Below are 18,899 nucleotides of genomic sequence, written 5' to 3'. Positions count from 1 at the left end.
TTAACCCGGGACTAAACGGGATCAATTTCGTGTCAGATCCGCGAAATCTCGAGGGTACTTTCCCCAAAACCAGTTCGAAAGGGGCTCTTTCGCCATTAGCTTCGAAAGCGGCTCGGTTCCGTTCTTTTCTATTCCTCGAGGCGGAGGGCAGCCGAGGCCTATTTATTAGGGCGTAAACAGCCGCCGTAGACGGCGTACCGATGGGCCATAGTCGTAAATTCAGCCAAATTACCTCCCAATTGAAAAGCGAAAAGACAATTTGAGGGCGATTGGAGAGACTTCGTTGTAACCCTCGAAAATCCGCAAACGCGTATTCGATAACGGCGCTCTAAAATTTGACCAAGCGACGAGGACTCTCGTTTATCGCTCTCCGCAAACAGATTTTAAAAGGCTTCCATAGATGGCGCTAGAAACGGAGTTCGGACCGCCGACCAGGTCGCCGAGTAAAAACCGATTCTATTTATATAACGAGGAAAGAGTGAACGTTAGGAGGGCATTATCTCGGCAAGAAACGAAGGGCTCCGCTATCGGCGACTCTGATTTTTGGGGGCCCCGCTTTTAACGACGCTGGCCGTAGAGGGCCGCTTTTACGTACCGCGGCCCGCTGTTTCGTTATTAATGGTCGAATCCTTTTCATAAAGAGTCCGGACATTCGTTAACTTGATAGCTGCGGTCGGCGTCCCCGCTATTTGCGTGGGAATATATATCCCCGTTTCGAAATAATCGTTTCTCTGGCGTAACCACCCTGTGCCAGTTTACATCATTTGGTTGGACTCAATCAGGAGCTCGTGTCACATCATTTATTCCCTTTAATCAGACGCGAATACAACTAACTTTGGACTATTAACTTTGCTTTTATTTACAGGACTAGTGCACTGACAAAATGAACGCGGAATATTTCGTTTTGTGGCCAGATCAAACTGAATGCTTCCTTGGCTCGGATATTTTTGTGCTGGATATTTTCATAAATTCGCGAAAGTTTTTGTGAAAGTTTATTTCAATCTTTAATTTTTAATTATTATTTATTTCTTGAATAGTTATAACTTTTTAAAGGTGTTTTTGTCTTTCTAGTAAATCTTTAATGAGCATAGGAAATACAACAGACTTAAAGACCTCATCATCGATAATAATTTAGTACAACAGAATATATAAAAATATAGGAATTTTCTGAGGCGCAGATAACTCTATTTTGGGATAGCCTAATAATCCAGGTTATAAATTAAATCGTGATTTCATTATTTTTAATCTTTATACAGCCAATTTTACAAGTTTGAAATTAAATAGATTTAGTCATGATTTAATCACACACATGTCTAAATTATCCAGGAATTTTATCTTCAGTTTCAAACAATAACTTTGATTGAATAGTCCAACCGAGGTATAATTGGATTATTTTTCTAAAATAAAACTTAAAAATTTGATTTTATGTAGTTACTGGCTGAATACAAAAATGATGCGTCAGTTATGTAAAAGGGTATCTTATTCCTAAATTGAAAACAATCGAGTCAGGCAGCATTTAGAGATCTTCAACTTTGATATAATACCCTTTTAGGATCGTTGGTGGCTCCATTGTTTGTCTACGTAAAACACTATTAGTTTTTGACAATAAATAATAATAAGTGCAATTGATGATCACGTTCGAACGTAAAGTGTTTCATGAAATGGAAGAATGGTCGGTTTCGAATGTTAAAATAGGGTGAAATAGTCATTTAAGTGCAAAGCTATTGACATCCTCAAATGAAATTATACAAAATAACTAAAACAGGAAAACATGGTATCAATTCTCACTTGTTTAGATTGAGTACTATTTTCAAAAGAACGTATTCTTTTCTCTTACTCAATTAACTATTATTTACAAGATTAGCATTTTTAGCTAATGCGTAGAACATGGAGTCTTCCCTGTTCAATAAGTTCTTTGGGTTGTCGAATTCAGCGATTTCACCTCGATCCAAAACCAGGACCCTGCGAACGAAAATAGGAAATTAGCATTTTAGATGAAATGATAGGAACCGAATTATTGATGGAAATGCATTAGATTAACTAACAAAAGATTAGGATATTATTCTATCTTATTAATATAATTTATTTTATTTTCAACAAAAGATTCGAAATCTACGCGTCGAAATACACTATTTAACAAATATTGACAAGTTTTGGTATGGGAATTTAAAAACCAGTTTTACATATTTATTAATGGATCTTAATGTATACCACAACTAACTGTGAGCAATTCATCAACCTCTTTCGGGACTTAGGCTTCGAATTATTTCAGAACAATACTCTGTAAACTCGAAATTTCTATAGTTAACAACATGAAAGTACTTTATGGAAATTAAAATTAAAAAAATCAATTTAAAAATAAAAACGTTGGTAAAGCCTATCACCATATTCTCAATTTTTAGTATTTTTGAAAATCACAACCATCTTCATGGTCATAGTGTTCGAGTTTTCCTTGAGTATGCCTAGCAGCAAAGGGTAATCAGCAATGATAGCACCCACCAAGGGTACGTTATGGGGGGGGGGGGTGGGGTCTTTTTCATTAGAATTAAGGCACTGGCGTACCTTGAGAGTAAGTCGGTGTCCAACTATATAAGCAGGAATTACATTGATTTTTTGAACTTTATTCTAACCCTCCTGAAACCAGCGACTCCCCAATTTACCACTTAACTGGTGCCCACATATCCTTTAAACAGGGTCACGAAAGAATTTCATCAAGTAAATTTGTGTGGTCACATACAAGCTCATTTACCTAAAAAAATTACGTCACGCTAAAACATTACTTTTTCGATTATCCCCCCTCCCCTCGTAACGAAGAGTGACCATTGGGCATTAAGGGTATGGCCACAGAACATATTTAAATCTTCTGCTCTACAAATTCTGTCCTTTTGTGGATTGCTTAAGTATACTTATTTTACACTTTTTTCTCAATTTTACTTCATAGAGAGTAAGAGGTTGGACCTTTTAAATTCTTTTTTCAGTCCTTTATAGGATCATATATTTCCAATTTCATATTCTAAATGACCTCATTTTTTAGACATTATCGTGGCCAGATTAAGCTGGTTTCCACCACGGGGAAAAGGCCGAATATGCCTCCCGGAAATCGCGGAACAAAGGTGGCTTGCAAAACGTAAAATATCATTTAAATGTATCAGTATTTGATGTAGGTAGCACTGGAATTTCTTGGCGACGATATTTGGGTCAGCATAGTTTACCGCCTTAATCAATATCCACTATATTTAAAATCTGCAATTCAACTTTTAAAGACTTAACTGTTGTTAAATATTCCAGGGGATTTTATACCTTCACCACAAGGACTGGAAAAGGTTAAGTCTTAGATCTATTAAACATGAAAGAGTAAAATGGGTTTAAATAATTATAAGACCTTCTTTAGTAATTAAATGGTTCAAAATAAATTCATTGTTTAATTTTAGTCGTTTCATTGGTTCCCTAAAACTCACAGAGATATTAAGCCTCCGATAAAACGTTAAAACATTTGGCAAAGGTGTGTGACCTAAGCAGAACGGAATATCCCTGTGCGTTCCTTTCTCCGTGAGTTTTCAGATGCAGTTGAAGCACATGCCAGTGACGTTGTCCGCACAACTTCTCATGCCGTGATAAGGTTCGATCATGATTCCCTTAGATCGTCTCAGTATTTGAGTGACCCCTGTAACATTTAGTTACGCTATTGTAACCCCCTAACCCTTTGGTGCGTTACGCAATTGGTGGACAGCCCATAATTATCTGGATAAGTAGTGTCACTAAAGAGCCCAGTTATAATCCACATGAAAGAGCGCAGCCGCTTTAAAAAAATATCTGAGATTATTAGTAATGTTTTAAGGTGCTGCTTTACACTCACCGATCATAGTCCATGATGGTGTTGAGTCTATGCGCAATTGTTAAGACTGTGGCAGTGGAAAATTCTGTGCGAATGGTTTTTTGAATCATGTCGTCGGTCTCGAGATCCACTGACGCTGTGGCTTCGTCCATAAGCAGAATTTTTGTGTTCCGTAACAAAGCTCGAGCCAAGCAAACCAACTGGCGTTGACCAACACTAAGAGGTAAAATAGGAAAAAAAAAGAATTTTTTGAGTCAATGAAGAAGTGAGGTCTATTCTTATTTATACTTAAAAAGATATAGTCGGTTTCCGTGAGTTCAATTAAATACGTTATGGTAATAACTGTATCTAAACATTTCATGTACTTAAACATTTAGTTTTCTGAGAACTCTTTTCACTTAACAAACAACCATCTAAGACCTACATATGGTATAAGTTGGTAGAAAAAAATATTTGGTAAAGTCGTGTAGCAAACAAATAGCGTTTCTTAATCAAAAGCATTCGTAAAAAATATATTTATCATGATCTGCCATTAAAGAAAGGTTTCAAATGTGGATCTATCATGCCACATTAAGTAGAAGCACAATCAGCTCGATTTGAAAATATAAACAGTCTAAATAATAAAAAATATAAATACCTAAAATTATCTCCACCTTCAGTGATCTCATGAGATAATCCTTTTTCCAGTGACTTGATGAAAGGCTTCAAATGCGAGTGCTCCAGAGCCGACCAGATTTCTTGGTCCGAGTATTTGTTGAAAGGATCCAAATTCAGTCGCAGCGACCCGGAGAAGAGAACGGGGTCCTGAGGAATGATGGTCAGTCTGGAGCGGAGGTCGTAGAGGCCCAATTTGCCGATGTCCACGTCATCGATCAGGATTTGACCAGACGAGGGTTCGATCAGTCTGAACAATGCCATAGTAATCGAGGATTTACCGGCTCCAGTGCGACCAACAACTCCGACCTATAACAAACAAAATGCATGCTCTTGGTGTACCCAGCAAATTTCCGTAGACTATTTACAACAACATATGAATTTCCAAGCGCTTTATTAATTTAATAGTAAATGCTGAAAATGTTATGCTCAATATTAAAAATGTGTAATGCATTTTCGGTGTAACCGTATTTAAAAATAATAAGCTGTGTTTATAACCTCCATTGCAATTGGACTGAGGCCTTTGTAACAGCGATACAGGGGAATTTAAATGGCGCGGCGCGAGAGGGTTGTGGCCAACCCTTCCCTAGATAACCACTAGCGTCCGTTCACTAACTATTTCTTTAAAACCTCTGTAAGTTGTTAAGGAAATTTGAAAAACACTTTGAGAGACACAGGGAGAACTTTCAAACTCAATGCAGAAGAAATTTTCAAAGTTTTCACCCAGTGCCACATACTGGTATAGAACTCGCGCTCCTGTGAATGCGAGGCGAAAGTGCTAGCCACACAATCTCTGCTTTTCTTGAATTTTACATTTTCTTGGACCGTTCTAGTTTTATACAAATATTTGGAGGTACAGTACATGTGCCATATTACAATTTACAATCACATTAGTTAAAGCTTTTTTACCTTTTCATTCGGTTTAATGTCGAAAGAGATATCTCTTAGAACTAGGTCCAATTTCTTTCTGTATCGTGTACTGTAGTTACTGAAGACAATTTCTCCCCGATCGGGCCAGTTAGGCGACAGCTTAAATTCGTCCGTGTCCCAAGCAGCCTCCGAATCCAAATGGGAATATTCGTAAACTCTTTCAACGGCTACAACATTGGCTTCTACATCTGTCGTCATTCTAACCACTCTAGACAGATTCATTATTATCTAAATATAGAAGACCAAACGTTTAAAGGAAACTTTTGACTATCAAAACGTGAGTGGAAAGTCCTTTTGATGAAATAACGAATAATAAAAGAAATAGATTATGCAATAAATGTGCGGGATTTAATTATGCGGAGTGCCGGAAAAGTCAAATAAAATTAATTTAATTTAAACAAAGTGATGACCAACGAATGCATTAATAAAGGTACGAAGTCCCCCTAGACTGTGTATGAAGTTTGCCATCCTGTGATCAATACCTGCATGCGCCATGTCACTGCCCCTTCAAAACTAAACGCTATTTAGAGATGCAACACCGGATTTATTGATATTTGAGCATGCGCAGATACCGTTAGCTTGCCGCCGAGAAAAGATAACAATGACAAATATAAGTCATGATCCCTCATCGAGCACGCGCCGCCATCTAAACAAGCTAACCATTATATTTAAGGACATAAATACTTGACGAAATGTTCGTTTAGCTAGGACATTGATCTCGTTAAATTTTAACGCAAATTATTTATTGAAATGTCAAACGTTATAAAATATATCTGTGACTATTCGAATCGGGAGGGTGCCAGACGTGCTGTCACAAAATATTCATCTTTTTTCCTTCCCCCAACTTCAAAAACCTTCCAAGGGCATGTCGTTGTCAACGTAGTATGTCCTGCTTTTCCAAAATTGAAAGATTCCAGAACGTATTTCAAACTTACAGAATTCGCATTGCTCATGATGAATCCCACTATTCCAGGTGAAAGTCTGCCTTTGGAAAATGATATGAAAAGTGCGGCGAAGAAAAGCACGAATTTCCCAATCATTGTCACTCGGACGTTAAGCCAACTATAAATATCAAAGCACAATCATTCCCCAATGATTTAAACAAAAGCACCGTTTTCTGATTTAAGTACAGTTAAAAACAGGAAAATTATAAACTTCGATCGCTTAGAAATTTTTCATGCTCAGGCACACGTCGAAGTTTAACGTTGAACGTAAACAACACATAGATTTATGAAATTGCGTCAGAATGTATATCCTGGTGCAACTGGGATATCGGATCATCTGCAGCGAACGCCCGTTAATGAGGTGACCAAAGGCGGCACACTGCGTCCAAGAGTGTGTGCCCCCCCCCCCCTAGTTGCAACTGGATATCGCGGTAAAGCAAGGGAGACCCGCCGCCATGCAGCTGAAACCCACTCCGACAGAAAAAGCACAGACATTCCGTGCTACCCTGAGCCGAAGCCCTACCTGACCGAAGACAGAGGGGTGTAGGATCTTTTTCCAGGGATTACTTATCCCAATGCACTACCGCTTTTACGTGATAACCCGGCAAAGCCACCAGTTATTGCACCCCATTACCGCTGTGCATTGAAATCCCTATAAACTGCATTGAGCTGCTCATTAATGGGGGTTCTAACAATTATTATCAATTTAACGTCAGATCAAATGATACAAAAACTTATCCTACCAAAAATGAAATTAACAAGCATTCGAAATGACCTGTGGCAATTCTTCATTCATAATTTAAAGAACGATTAAAATTGTTTCAAATTATGTTTATTATTTAAGTGGAAATGAGGTTAAGCAGACAAGGTTATGACCGTGCTGTTAAGATATTATCAAGTTTGCGATTTCTACCAAAGGCACATGTTATTGATATAATTTTTTTCCAAGAGAAAAAAATAAACCCCGGAATTTTGGTTAGTGTCGCTGAAATAGCTAAGCTTTAATTATGTCTTTCAAAAGACTGCACCGGGTGTAATGCCTCCGAGCCTTAAAACAACAGACCGATAAATTTTAAAGGGATGAAGAAGTTAGAAACATGTACACAGCTCTTTCCTGAATTTTGCTACAAATACTTGTGTTGTTTCCAATAACCATTCACTGACTTCACAACTTTAACCATGTAAAAATGAAGTTGAAGAGATTTAGTTACCGAGCCGCCATCTTGGTCATGAAGTCGGCGGCCGCGCTGTGGTCGATGAGAGCGAGGCATTCTGAGAGGAATCTGGGGGACGCTCCACAGGCCCTAATCACGGTGAGGCCAGACACGGACGTCGAAAAGTGAGAGTAAACGAACGAAATTTTCGCTGATGCAATGCGCTTCAACTGCCGATTGGTTTTGTTGTAGAACCTCTGAAATATCATAATGGACATCATTGCATTATCACCGGTACTTTTAATACGAATAATGCTATTTCAATAGAGAAACGCTATTGAAAATTAAATAAATAAATAACATACAGCAGCTAGGCTAATTATACCCAAAGTATATCTCGACTTTTAATGCCATTAATTCATGTGGCCGTGTTAATTTAAAATCTATGCAGATAACCATAATAAAGGTTGACCCATGACAGGCCCCCTAGGCTAGGAGCTTCTTTGGGCCCCTCGGCATACCCTTCACAGTTGTGGTACTAAGCCCCTGCTTTTGGTGGGCACTAGACTTCAGCCTAGTCTGGCTTAAGGATAATTCAGCACTGTTGATCAATCTAAAATAAATTTATTATTTAACCAATGTGTTTGGTGTCAACAGAAGATCAGGCAGTAGAACAGTAGAAGCCAGAGAGTAGAAAATGATTTTAAAATTTACGCAACTTCAACCAATAAGCAAACTCACCTGTAGTAATGACATATGCTATTTTATTTATTTGAGCTGCCTTAAAAAAATGTATCAAGAAATCTTAAGAAAATCCTAGGACGCTCTAAGTAGTCTTTTGGGGTTTGAACTTTTGGAAATATTATCTTAAGAACTCTTTGGAACGTTAAAGGGAAGTTTTGAGATAAATTTATTTGAATTCTGACATTTACTACTAAAAAATAGTGAGATATAACTTTTGGGGAAATATTGGGAAAATTGGAATGTGGAATGAAAAATGATCTGAATTGTAGAGAAAAATTGGGTTTTACTTGGATTTGCAGTCTTAAAAACTCTTAGCATAAATAAAGGGAAGTTTTGGGATGAATATAAGTTTGATTTTATTACTATTTTTCGAAAGACGAGGTTAAATTAAAGAGGTGGGGCCCTAATTTTAACTTTTTGAGATATAGGAAAATTACCTGCGCAAATGTAACTAGACAACACAAAAATATTTGATATAAAAATCAATCACAAGTCGACTGAGTTTTATTATTTAAAATTTTTATGTCAAATTTTTTAATATTCCGCAAAAAAAACAATTTTATTATCATTATTCATTATCATTAATTCCTGTCTAAAATTGTTTGGGAAAAATTTAGGGAATTCTTTAGGAAATGTACAGATAATTTTAAGGTATTCTTGAGAGTTTATACTTTAAAAAAAAACACCTTCTTTAGGGTTTCTTAAGAATTTATTTTAAACATTTCTTAAGAAACTCTTAAGGCCGTTCCAGGGAAAAAGGGGATAATTTTACCCTGATTCCCGTTAAAATGTTTCTTAAGATTTCTTGAGATATTTTTTTATAAGGGCGGCACTTCGCTTCAAGCGTGAAACGTTTACTGCCCATTAAATTTAACGTAACTCTCATAGTAACACAGATATTAACATAGTTAAGTTAAAGAAGCCACCAATGGACTGCATTGCAAAGAGTGATAAATTACGCGAATAAGTTTGAAAGTTCATAATAAAAATGGATAAAAAAGCTAAACCCTAGGACACGCATTTGAAGAAATTTAAAAACTTACAAATAGCTCGTACCAAATAGATCTTCGAGTGAAAAACTAATTGAAATGAAATTAAATAAAACAGCCAGAAATTTCAACGATATACCGCTTTCGTCTTATTTGGGACTCATCTACTTATTCGCGTATTCTGGACTGGTGGTTCCTTTTAAATTAACATTTAATGTATATTATTCTCCACCACTCTCCACTCTATCCGGCTTTCCGTTGCTATGCAACTCGTTTTGAATTTATTTTCGGTGTACTGGTCGGAAGCCAGATTTCCCGTACAGTACTGATGAGTCCGAAATGGGACGAAACCAGTATATCGTTTAAATTTCTGGCTGTTTTATTTAATTTAATTTCATTTCATTTAGTTTTTCACTCGAAAATCTATTTGGTCCGAGATTGGCGTCTTTATGTTTGCTCGAAGATCCATTGGTACGAGTAATTTGTAAGTTTTTAAATTTCTTCAAATTTGATTAGGGTTTAGCTTTTTTATCCTTTTTCATTATGGGCTTTTCTACTTATTCGAATATTTTAGATATCATCATAGGCTCGGGTTCATTTTTAAAATACAAATTGAACACATACCTGTATCATTGCGAATCCAACTGTCATGAATGACAACGGTATGATAAAGGCGGGAATACCGATGCAAATGGCTATTACCAGAAAAAGTAATTCGACGAAACAGGAGAGACACGACAGAATGGACCTTGGCAATTCTTTGTCCACAATTTCCACATCTTTTGAAAATCTGTTGATGACTCTTCCAGTTGGAGTCGTATCAAAGAACGACAAAGGCGAATGAAATACGCTACTCAGCATTTTCGAATGTAATACATTAGCAGCTCGCAGTGTGCAAAATGTCACGACGATTTTAATTAGGAACAAGGCCAAACCTTGCCCGACACCTAAAGTGCCATACACAATCAAGCGCACGTCTCTCAAAGCTGCGTCCACTTTGTCACCAATTCCCGTATCGTCGCTCCAAAGTGATAGCCAGTATGTGGATCCCGTGCTCAGAAAATTGTAGGCTACGACGCCTAAGATAACGACTGATGCCCAAAATATTCCCAGAGTCTCTAAATAATCTCTGTATACAGCAATTGCAGTCTGAAAATTTAAAATATCTCATGATTATTAAATAATATCCTAAAAATATTTTATTTGCTTGTTTAAAGACGTTTAAATAAATATATCTCAGATTTTATAAAAAAAAATTGAATATGCTATTATTTAAATGTCTTTTAATTAATTTTTTCAAAAAATATATAATTACTGAGTCCTTCGAAATGTTTTCAGCAGTTATTATTTTCCCATTTTCCATGTTTTTATTTTGAAATTTGACTACTGTAGTGTTTGACTTTCCTTCGTGTGTTCTGTGAAATATAAAATAAAGTTAATTTCGCAAATGATTTTTCAAACATTTTTTCACATAAAATGTACAATGTATTAGTGAAAATTGTTTTTAGGTAAGTGGTTTGAAAATAAATTTTCATGTCACTAGAGGAAAATTATTATTTTTAAAGCTTAAGTGACTCAGAAAGACAGTGCCGTAACTAGCTTTTCTTGGGCCCTGTGCAAAGTTCAAGTTTTAGACCCCTTATTTTTTGAGTAAATTACTTAGACAATCACAGAACGAATTGTTCAGCAAAAAAATTAAGATCTGAGGTTTTATAGTACAAGTTTGTGGGCGTGATGTTTGACGGTGAGAATAATGGTGGTTCTATGCATACACATTTTAAATTGTAATGTAATTTTTAACCGAGCTCCAGGTCATTTGGCGTCTATAAATTCAAATTATAGAGGGTAATATTTATATTTACTAATTTTTTATTTTTTTTAAATAGAGCTAATACCCAAGGCACCACCTTCGACCACATAAGCAATGTTGCTTGTGCGTGATCAAGTAACAGGTGGCCGGGTTACAATGCGTAGGAGGGTGGTGTCCTCTTTGTATATTTAGTAAGTAATTGACGTTAATTGGCCGAGCGAGGTGTTATGCTTAAATAATTTGAATAATTGATTTTCAAGGGCCACACGGTCCACACCAATGAAGTAGAATATGAACTAGAGATACAATCAAATCTGGGATTCGCGGGACACGTTTTATTTGAGTAGGCGAATTAGGCTTAATTTTCAACTTTATCTAATCGTGTTGGCGCCATCTATAAGCAGACACTTTTGCAAAATATATTAAGGTTTAGTTTTCCAATAAGACGATAGATTAAGTTCATTTACTAGGCCTAATTCTTCAACTCAACAAATATTGTCCCGCTAAACGGCAGGTCCTGGAAGGCGGATTTGGATCTCTTTTTATTCTACCTCTTTGGGCCACACCGATGTTTACGAAAATATGGGTAAAAATTCAGTAATTCCTCTTGAGTATTTTCGCACTTTTTCAGAACCAGTTCCAAAGGGAAACCGAATGAGCAGATCACTTCCTTGATTATTAGGACACCCTCACATGACTAAATCATGATTAAATATAGCTAAAATCAAATATTTAGCTAAGGCTGTACCAAAAATTAAAATTATTAATACATTATTAAATTTTAAATCATGATTATTAGGACACCCTGCATCAGAAAGACCTACAACCAAACGACAGCGTTGCACTTTAATAGCCGAAGTCAGTTCGGTTAATTTAGTTTCCTTAAAATTCATTGAAATTTTTATCATAGGAAATATCTAAGATGGCCCACGTAGAAATTGAATTTCACAGATTTAGTTGTGCATGCGGTAAGGGTTCTAGGCAAAATTTAAATTATTTCACTAGATCAAAGATAATTTTATTCTCGGAAATCGGGTCCTAGGCATAGTATCGTACCTACAGTTTTTGGGCACTCTCTCCTCACCTTTATTATACCTGAATTGATAAGGGCCCCCTAACTTCAAGGGCCTGCTGTGCAGTCGCTACACCACTGCCTAGGCCCTGTCCTAACAAATCAATTGGATATCCGGGCACCGGTAGTTAACAAAACAATAAAACATATGACGATCAAGGGAAGTTTAATTGAATCGAAGGAAATAATCAAGGGCTTAATTTCTTATAACTTTTCCAACATTGCTTGCTTTCTCTTATGGGTCTAGATATTTTGGCGCTACTTCATGTATTTTTGCTAAAATTGTGGCGGGGTCTTCCATAAAAAACGCGTTGAGGTTACATTCCCTTTCAAATATTTGACAATGTTTGAATTTTCAATTTTGCCTCAAAACATTTAGTTTCATTTCCGGCTACTATAGGGCCCTAAGTGGTCGAGTTGATTTTATGTGACGGCTTAATTTGTAATTTGAAAGGCGGCCAATAAAATTAAACTAGCATTTTAAAACTTTAAAATTCCCTTAAAATAATTGACATTTTTCTAATAGACAAAGATATTGAAATGTAGACGGTGACTCGCCATATTACGCTTTAAGAATAATAAAAATGAGGGGCCTACTTATTTCCAAATAATCTCGGCGCCACCTCAGCTTCGAAACAAAAAAAAATACATATTTCTTTTTAACCTCGTTTATGGGTCCCCCTTGGCTCCTGGGCCCTGTGCAACCGCACCTGTCGCATCTGCCTAGTTACTGCACTGCAGAAAGATAAAACGTTGGGGAATGTGTCTTGAAAGTAGTTGTTAGCATAGTTTTTCAGCTAACCTTTAATATGTTTGTAATATATTTGTACAATATGTCAGTATTAAAAATACACAAAGGGACAGTAAAGGAGGTTAAACCTTTGGGGAGGGGGATCAATACAAGTGAACTTTTAGGTAAGGGTATCGTCATATTAAAAAGGTCTTAATACTAATTAGTGAAATGAAACCAGTATGCAATACGTACATTCGTTAATGCATTGAAATAGCAGTTCATTCTAGGTATAATCAATCATGGGCAAACTAAATCCTACAGGACTGGTAATGTAAGCGTTTAAAACTTCGCTTTCGTGCGATCAGGCGAAATAGTATCACTATGATTTGCTGGAGTTGAAAATGTACGACAAGATGGCAGCCGCCATGGAGATTGAGCTTAGACAATTACAAGGTTAAAACATCTCCCTTATCCATATCCATTAAAAGCGAATTACTAATAAACTAATAAATAAATGTTTCATGTAATAGATATTCTAGAAAATCGATTTATGTCAATTCTCTGAGAAACGATTAAGAAACTTAATGATGCTTTAAAAGCACTCATCGCAACGATGAATCAAATAGAGTTATTAATATTTTTACATAGAAAGAATACTCTGTTGAATACATGATACTAAATGAATTACGCCCTCTTGTACCAGATTTTTAACTCCAGCAAATTAAACACGGGGGCGTTCAAGTCGAATAGCGCGACAGTTAAAAGAAAAATCCTCTATGGGGGCTTAGAACAGAAATACCAGTGACCAGTCCTGTAGGATGTAGTTTGCCCATGAGTCAATAACCAATTTAAGCAAGGGAGAACTTGGAAGGAACTAGCCCTGTTTGAATTTCCGGGAAGTTCTACCAAATATTATTTTTGTAACACTCAAATTCCGCCATCTATTGAGCGAAATTGAAAGTAATAACACAGACGTAATTCACCAAGCTTTCGAAGGATTTCTAAATATACCTTTCAAAATGAATACTATATTATAATATGATATTATTAATCAGTAAAATTGCATTATATATAATAATCAAGAAAATAATTTGGAATGAACTGTAATTTCTATGTTATATACTATCAAGAATGTATTTATTTATTCTCAGGGAGAATGAAAATGTTGAGATTATTTTTAGCGTTTCTCTAATTCCACCCGTTGTGCCCCCCGGTATGCTCCTCCGCATTAATAAAATCAAATAATACTGCAATCTCATTGGTTCTTAAAAATTACGTTTTCCGAGGCGATTAACGCTGCTGCGAGGACGCAAAAAATAAGACCGCCTCCTTTTTCTCCCCCCCCCCCCCATTAGCGTGAGGGGGTTAGGGCCTCAACGTGTCCGTCGATCGTCTCGACATATTCATTCTCCCTGAGAATAAATAAATACATTCTTGATACTATATTTTAGAATATAATGTATTTATTAAAATATAATAAGAATAATAATTAATATAAAACAATAATGTTTTGTTTCCGTTCAAGAGATAGCGCTCTAGACCTAAAATTCATATGCCGTCTAAAATGGAGCACGGTGTCGGCTTAACCGCATAGCGCCGGACCTATAAACTGAAGCAGTCCCAGGTTCTTCCACGTGAAAAAATTATCTTGTTATCGTAGCGAAACCAAACCTTTTCTAAGAAATAAAAATGGCCTTACTGTCTTTTCTCTTCATAAGCACTTTCATCCTTTTTAGATTGGGTGAGGGTATTTTCCTGTATGTAATTTAGCAAGAAATCTCGAATGGCTCCATCTTTTCCCATAATTTCTCTAAATGAGCCTCTTTCAACAATTTGACCTTCATCCATGAAGAATATTACGTCCGCTTGAGGTAGGAATGTCAAATTATGGGTTACAAGTAACCTAGTCTGAAGGGGAAAGAATTGTTCCTTGAAATTATCGAAAAGTGTTGGCAAGGGCGTATTCAGGAGTTCACTTAGACTATGCACTCCCTTTTGACCTAAAACGTACCTACATTTTGCACCCCCCCCCCTGGATCCATTTCCCCCAAATCGCCCTTCAATTACGCCCTTGCTGGTAAGTAACAATTATCGTACTTTATCTTTGAGAAGCCCATCGCATCCAATGACTTGGTCGAAGATGTGCTTTGCCACGTGGGAATCAACGGCCCCCAAAGGATCGTCCAGCAGATAAACATCGTCGTCTTTGTACACCGCTCGAGCCAAACTTACCCTTTGCTTCTGTCCGCCACTGAGATTGATTCCCTGAGGTTGGTACATTTTAAAAGATATTTTAAGACTTAGTACATTGTAAGTTTGATCTCAAAAATTTAAACATTGTATTGCGGACAGTACTGAAAACCCCTTTCATTCGGGTAAACTTCATATAATTGATGGCTGTCCGATTTGGACCTAATAACCTTTTCCATTTGGACAAAACGGAATTTTTATTAAAACTATTTAAATTAATGAAATATGTGTATTCGGTATTCCACACTATTTTCCTTAAATTCCGGGAATTAAACTGCATTCAAGAAGCTAAAATAGTAAATTACAGTCCAAAATTGTTTATATGCACTTTGTTAATACATATTGCAACGCTTTATTCAATATCGTTAGGTGATTTGGGTATTAGAGTCTCTGATTATTTTTATTATAATCTTTTATGGGCTTGACTATTGAAAGATGAAATACGCGAAAAAGTAGATTTGTCCATAATTAAAAGGGATAATATAGCTAAATCCTAAACAAATTTGAAGAAATTAAAAAACTAACTAATAACTCGTACCAATAGGTCTTCGAGCAAAAAACGCGAAACTCGGATCAAATAGATCTTCGAGTAATAAACTAAATTAAAATTAAATAAAATAAAATAGCCAGAAATTCCAACGGTAGACCGGTTTCGTTCTATTTGGAACTCATCAGTACCGTGCGCGAAATCTGGCTGGCGACTGTCAAATCTAAAGGAGAAACTAGGCCTAAACATTAAAAATTTCAAAACGCGTTGCATATAGCAACGGAAAGCCGAAAAGGGGGGAGTGTGGTGGAGAATAGAATATACGATAAGTTAAGTTAGAAGTCCATAGGTGGTTTCTACTAACTTAACTTATTGAAAGATGAAACCTTGCAATACACGAGATATCCTAGTGACCGCAATTGTCCAAATTAAATGTATGAAATGAATTGAACAAATAATAACGTAGGCAACGTCTCAACATGATCATTCTCCCTAAGTAGAAAGTTATATATTCTTGTGATGGCTATACTCACCTTTTCTCCAATTTCTGTCTCATCGTTGGCGGGCAACATTTCCAAATCCGGCTCAAGAGCACACGCCTTAATTACATCTCTGTACCTCTTCTCATTAGGTGGATTTAGAAATAAAATGTTATCCCTTAAAGATGAGTTTTGAATCCATGGTAACTGAGCTACATATCCTATCATCCCCTGAAACCATAATAACGGAAATGAATGTACAACTAACAAGGAGACGACCCGAAGTGATAATCACCGATTTTGTTCAAACTCGGGTATAGTGTACACCTCTATGTACCTTAAAAAACCTGCAAGGGAAAAGTTGCGACGGGCTTTCGTTTCGCCATGGCAACCGAAATCGTTTTTGACAACATGATCTGGGATTTTTCCATTGAAAATAACATGGGAAACTGAAGGATTTTAAGGGTCCCTTCTGGGAAACCTTTTAAAAAATGAAACATTTTGAAAATTTCAAAAACGTAAAAAAAATTTTAATTGATTCTAAAAATTTAATTTAATCAAGTTTAAATGCAATTTGGTCAATTGGTATACCCTTAAAATCCTTCAGATTCCCATGTTATTTTCAATGGAAATAATTCCAAATCATGTTGTCAAAAACGTTTTCGGTTGCCATGGCAAAACGAAAGCCCGTCGCAACTTTTCCCTTGCAGGTTTTTCAAGTTACATGGAGGTGTACATTATACCCGAGTTTGAACAAAATTGGTGATTATCACCTCGGGTCGTCTCCTTGTAAGTTGCCCTATGTGTAAGAGCTGTCAAGTGCAATTGTTAGTTAAATTCTTTACAACTTCAGTTTCTTATATTACTTTTACCATAATAACCAAAAGTGTGACAGTTATTATGCAAACAAAGTTTAGTTCAAAACAGAGTCCCCTAGTGTATAAATATAGACCGTTTGACGTGGCACCCAAACCCGTCAACGAATTCGAGGAGACAACAGTCGAAGCAGTTGGTTCCGTTCTCAGAGACGGTTCGAGACTGAAAAAGCCTGTTCCATGCAAAGAATGTCTTTCTGGCAACAACGTCTTTCTGGTTTACGACGCCCTAACGAAGACAGTGGCAGAACCATGTTGCACAGTCCTACACCCGTCTACGCCAGCGCACGGGAAACAAATTGGCAAGCTTGCCCAAATATACCGCTCCTCGGAAGAATTTGCCCTTGGCTGTATTAACTAATGGACACGGTACTCAATGATATTGCGCCATCAAAAGCGTCCTCCAAAAAAATGTTATCCCTTTGCTATCCTAACCAGTAGATTATTTTTATTAAATATTACAAATGTTATTGCATTAAACAAATTTACAATATCAAAAGAATAAAAAACCAACTATAGACCCAAAACGTTATTAAATTACCAAAGCAACAAAACGAGAAATAGAAAGTACAAAATTAAAAATTAATAGAACGCTCACGAAACGTAAAATATAAGTGCAAGAAACTATTTTATAGAGAATTGTATTATAGGTCTTAAACAATCAAATTTATGTGGAAAAACTAAAGTTAAAGCGAAAACCAAAACTATAAATGAAAGCACTAATAAAAACAGCGTGGGCTCATGACGACAACCCAACGAAGCCGTTAAAAATCAATGCCAATAAAAAATCGTAGACATGAATTAACCCCCCCCCCCCATTATCAACAAACAAGAAAAATAACCAATAGAAAAATATAAAATAATAACCCAACTAAGTAACAAGTTAATTAAAATACTTAGGAAACAAGAAAAAGTCAATCTAAATACCCCCAGTAATAAACATTGTATTAACAGAAATATGCAATAAAAATATATAATAATAACCCAATCAAACAACAAGGTAATTCAAATGAATGAAAATTGTAATAAAAAACCAAAAACACCTACCGTTAACAATTCCCGGCTTATAACGCACACAAAAAACCTTAACTGAATAGTGAAGGCTAAACAACAGCGCATAACTCAAAATATAAAACCAACGTAAACACATTAATGAAAATGTATCACACATTTAAAGCCGATAAGAAAAGAAGTAAAATAAATTACGAAGTTACTAGTAAAGTAAGCAAAACGAAAAAAGTGCGTTGTATACCACTGGAAATTGTATTCATAAATGACCCTTAACGGCTCAAAAGTACCGATAGGAAAAAAAAACTAACTAAGTGGACCACCCACGGGCTCTACCCTTTAAACTTCTAATATCTGCTGACTGCGCTAAAACCAAATTTGACCTTTAAAAATTTCATACGTGAAAAGATGTAAGACTTTAAAAACTCTTAATATACTCTTCCGCTTAAGCTGAGCATATAATTTTCAACGAACCGTAATGTGTATCGGTGGTTCTGTGGTAGAACTTACGCCTATCATGCCGGAGGGCTCGGGTTGAGACGTCTACCGTAACCCTCAGCACGAAGATTCTTCACGTACAATCACGATTCGCCAAAGAAAATTATAATACACCCAATGACAAAAAGAGAGCGCTTTGGGAAAAACCTTTTCCCTAATTCTAAGAAACTGCGTACGCAGCGATTACACTTTGCTCCGAAAATGCGTTCGCAGCCCAGACAGACACACACACCCACCGACAGACACGGTGATGGTAATACCCCTCCACGGAGAGGTAAAAAGTATTCATCGAATTCGATTGTTGAAGATAAAACATGACAATGACTTTCAATCATTACACGCTGAACTCTAATATTGGTATATTTATTTTAACGATAACGTCGTTTTTACCTCTCCGAGAAGGGGTTATACAATCACCGCGTCTGTCTGTCTGTGGG

General features: G+C 36.4%; 1 protein-coding gene across 1 annotated transcript in view; it reads right to left on the bottom strand.

Annotated features, from left to right (window-relative positions):
* Window positions 1-1,078: 1,078 nt before the first annotated feature.
* Window positions 1,079-18,899, bottom strand: part of LOC149946012 (ATP-binding cassette sub-family C member 1-like) — a 50,578-nt gene continuing 32,757 nt past the window's right edge. The window contains exons 15-25 of the mRNA XM_090172522.1: window positions 16,136-16,312; window positions 14,963-15,130; window positions 14,565-14,773; window positions 10,566-10,665; window positions 9,875-10,399; window positions 7,575-7,774; window positions 6,355-6,481; window positions 5,399-5,647; window positions 4,473-4,798; window positions 3,857-4,051; window positions 1,079-1,962 (exon numbers count right to left, since the gene is read on the bottom strand). Coding sequence (XP_090028648.1) covers window positions 1,842-1,962; window positions 3,857-4,051; window positions 4,473-4,798; window positions 5,399-5,647; window positions 6,355-6,481; window positions 7,575-7,774; window positions 9,875-10,399; window positions 10,566-10,665; window positions 14,565-14,773; window positions 14,963-15,130; window positions 16,136-16,312 — 2,397 coding nt within the window. The 3' untranslated portion in view covers window positions 1,079-1,841. The remainder of the gene's footprint in view (window positions 1,963-3,856; window positions 4,052-4,472; window positions 4,799-5,398; window positions 5,648-6,354; window positions 6,482-7,574; window positions 7,775-9,874; window positions 10,400-10,565; window positions 10,666-14,564; window positions 14,774-14,962; window positions 15,131-16,135; window positions 16,313-18,899) is intronic.

The sequence above is a fragment of the Leiobunum rupestre genome, chromosome 4 (genome assembly GCF_980474605.1).
Source record: "Leiobunum rupestre chromosome 4, qqLeiRupe1.1.hap1, whole genome shotgun sequence".
In the NCBI taxonomy this organism is placed as follows: domain Eukaryota; kingdom Metazoa; phylum Arthropoda; class Arachnida; order Opiliones; family Sclerosomatidae; genus Leiobunum; species Leiobunum rupestre.
The sequence above is the reverse complement of the archived record's forward strand: the minus strand, read 5'-3'. Positions and strand labels throughout refer to the sequence as shown.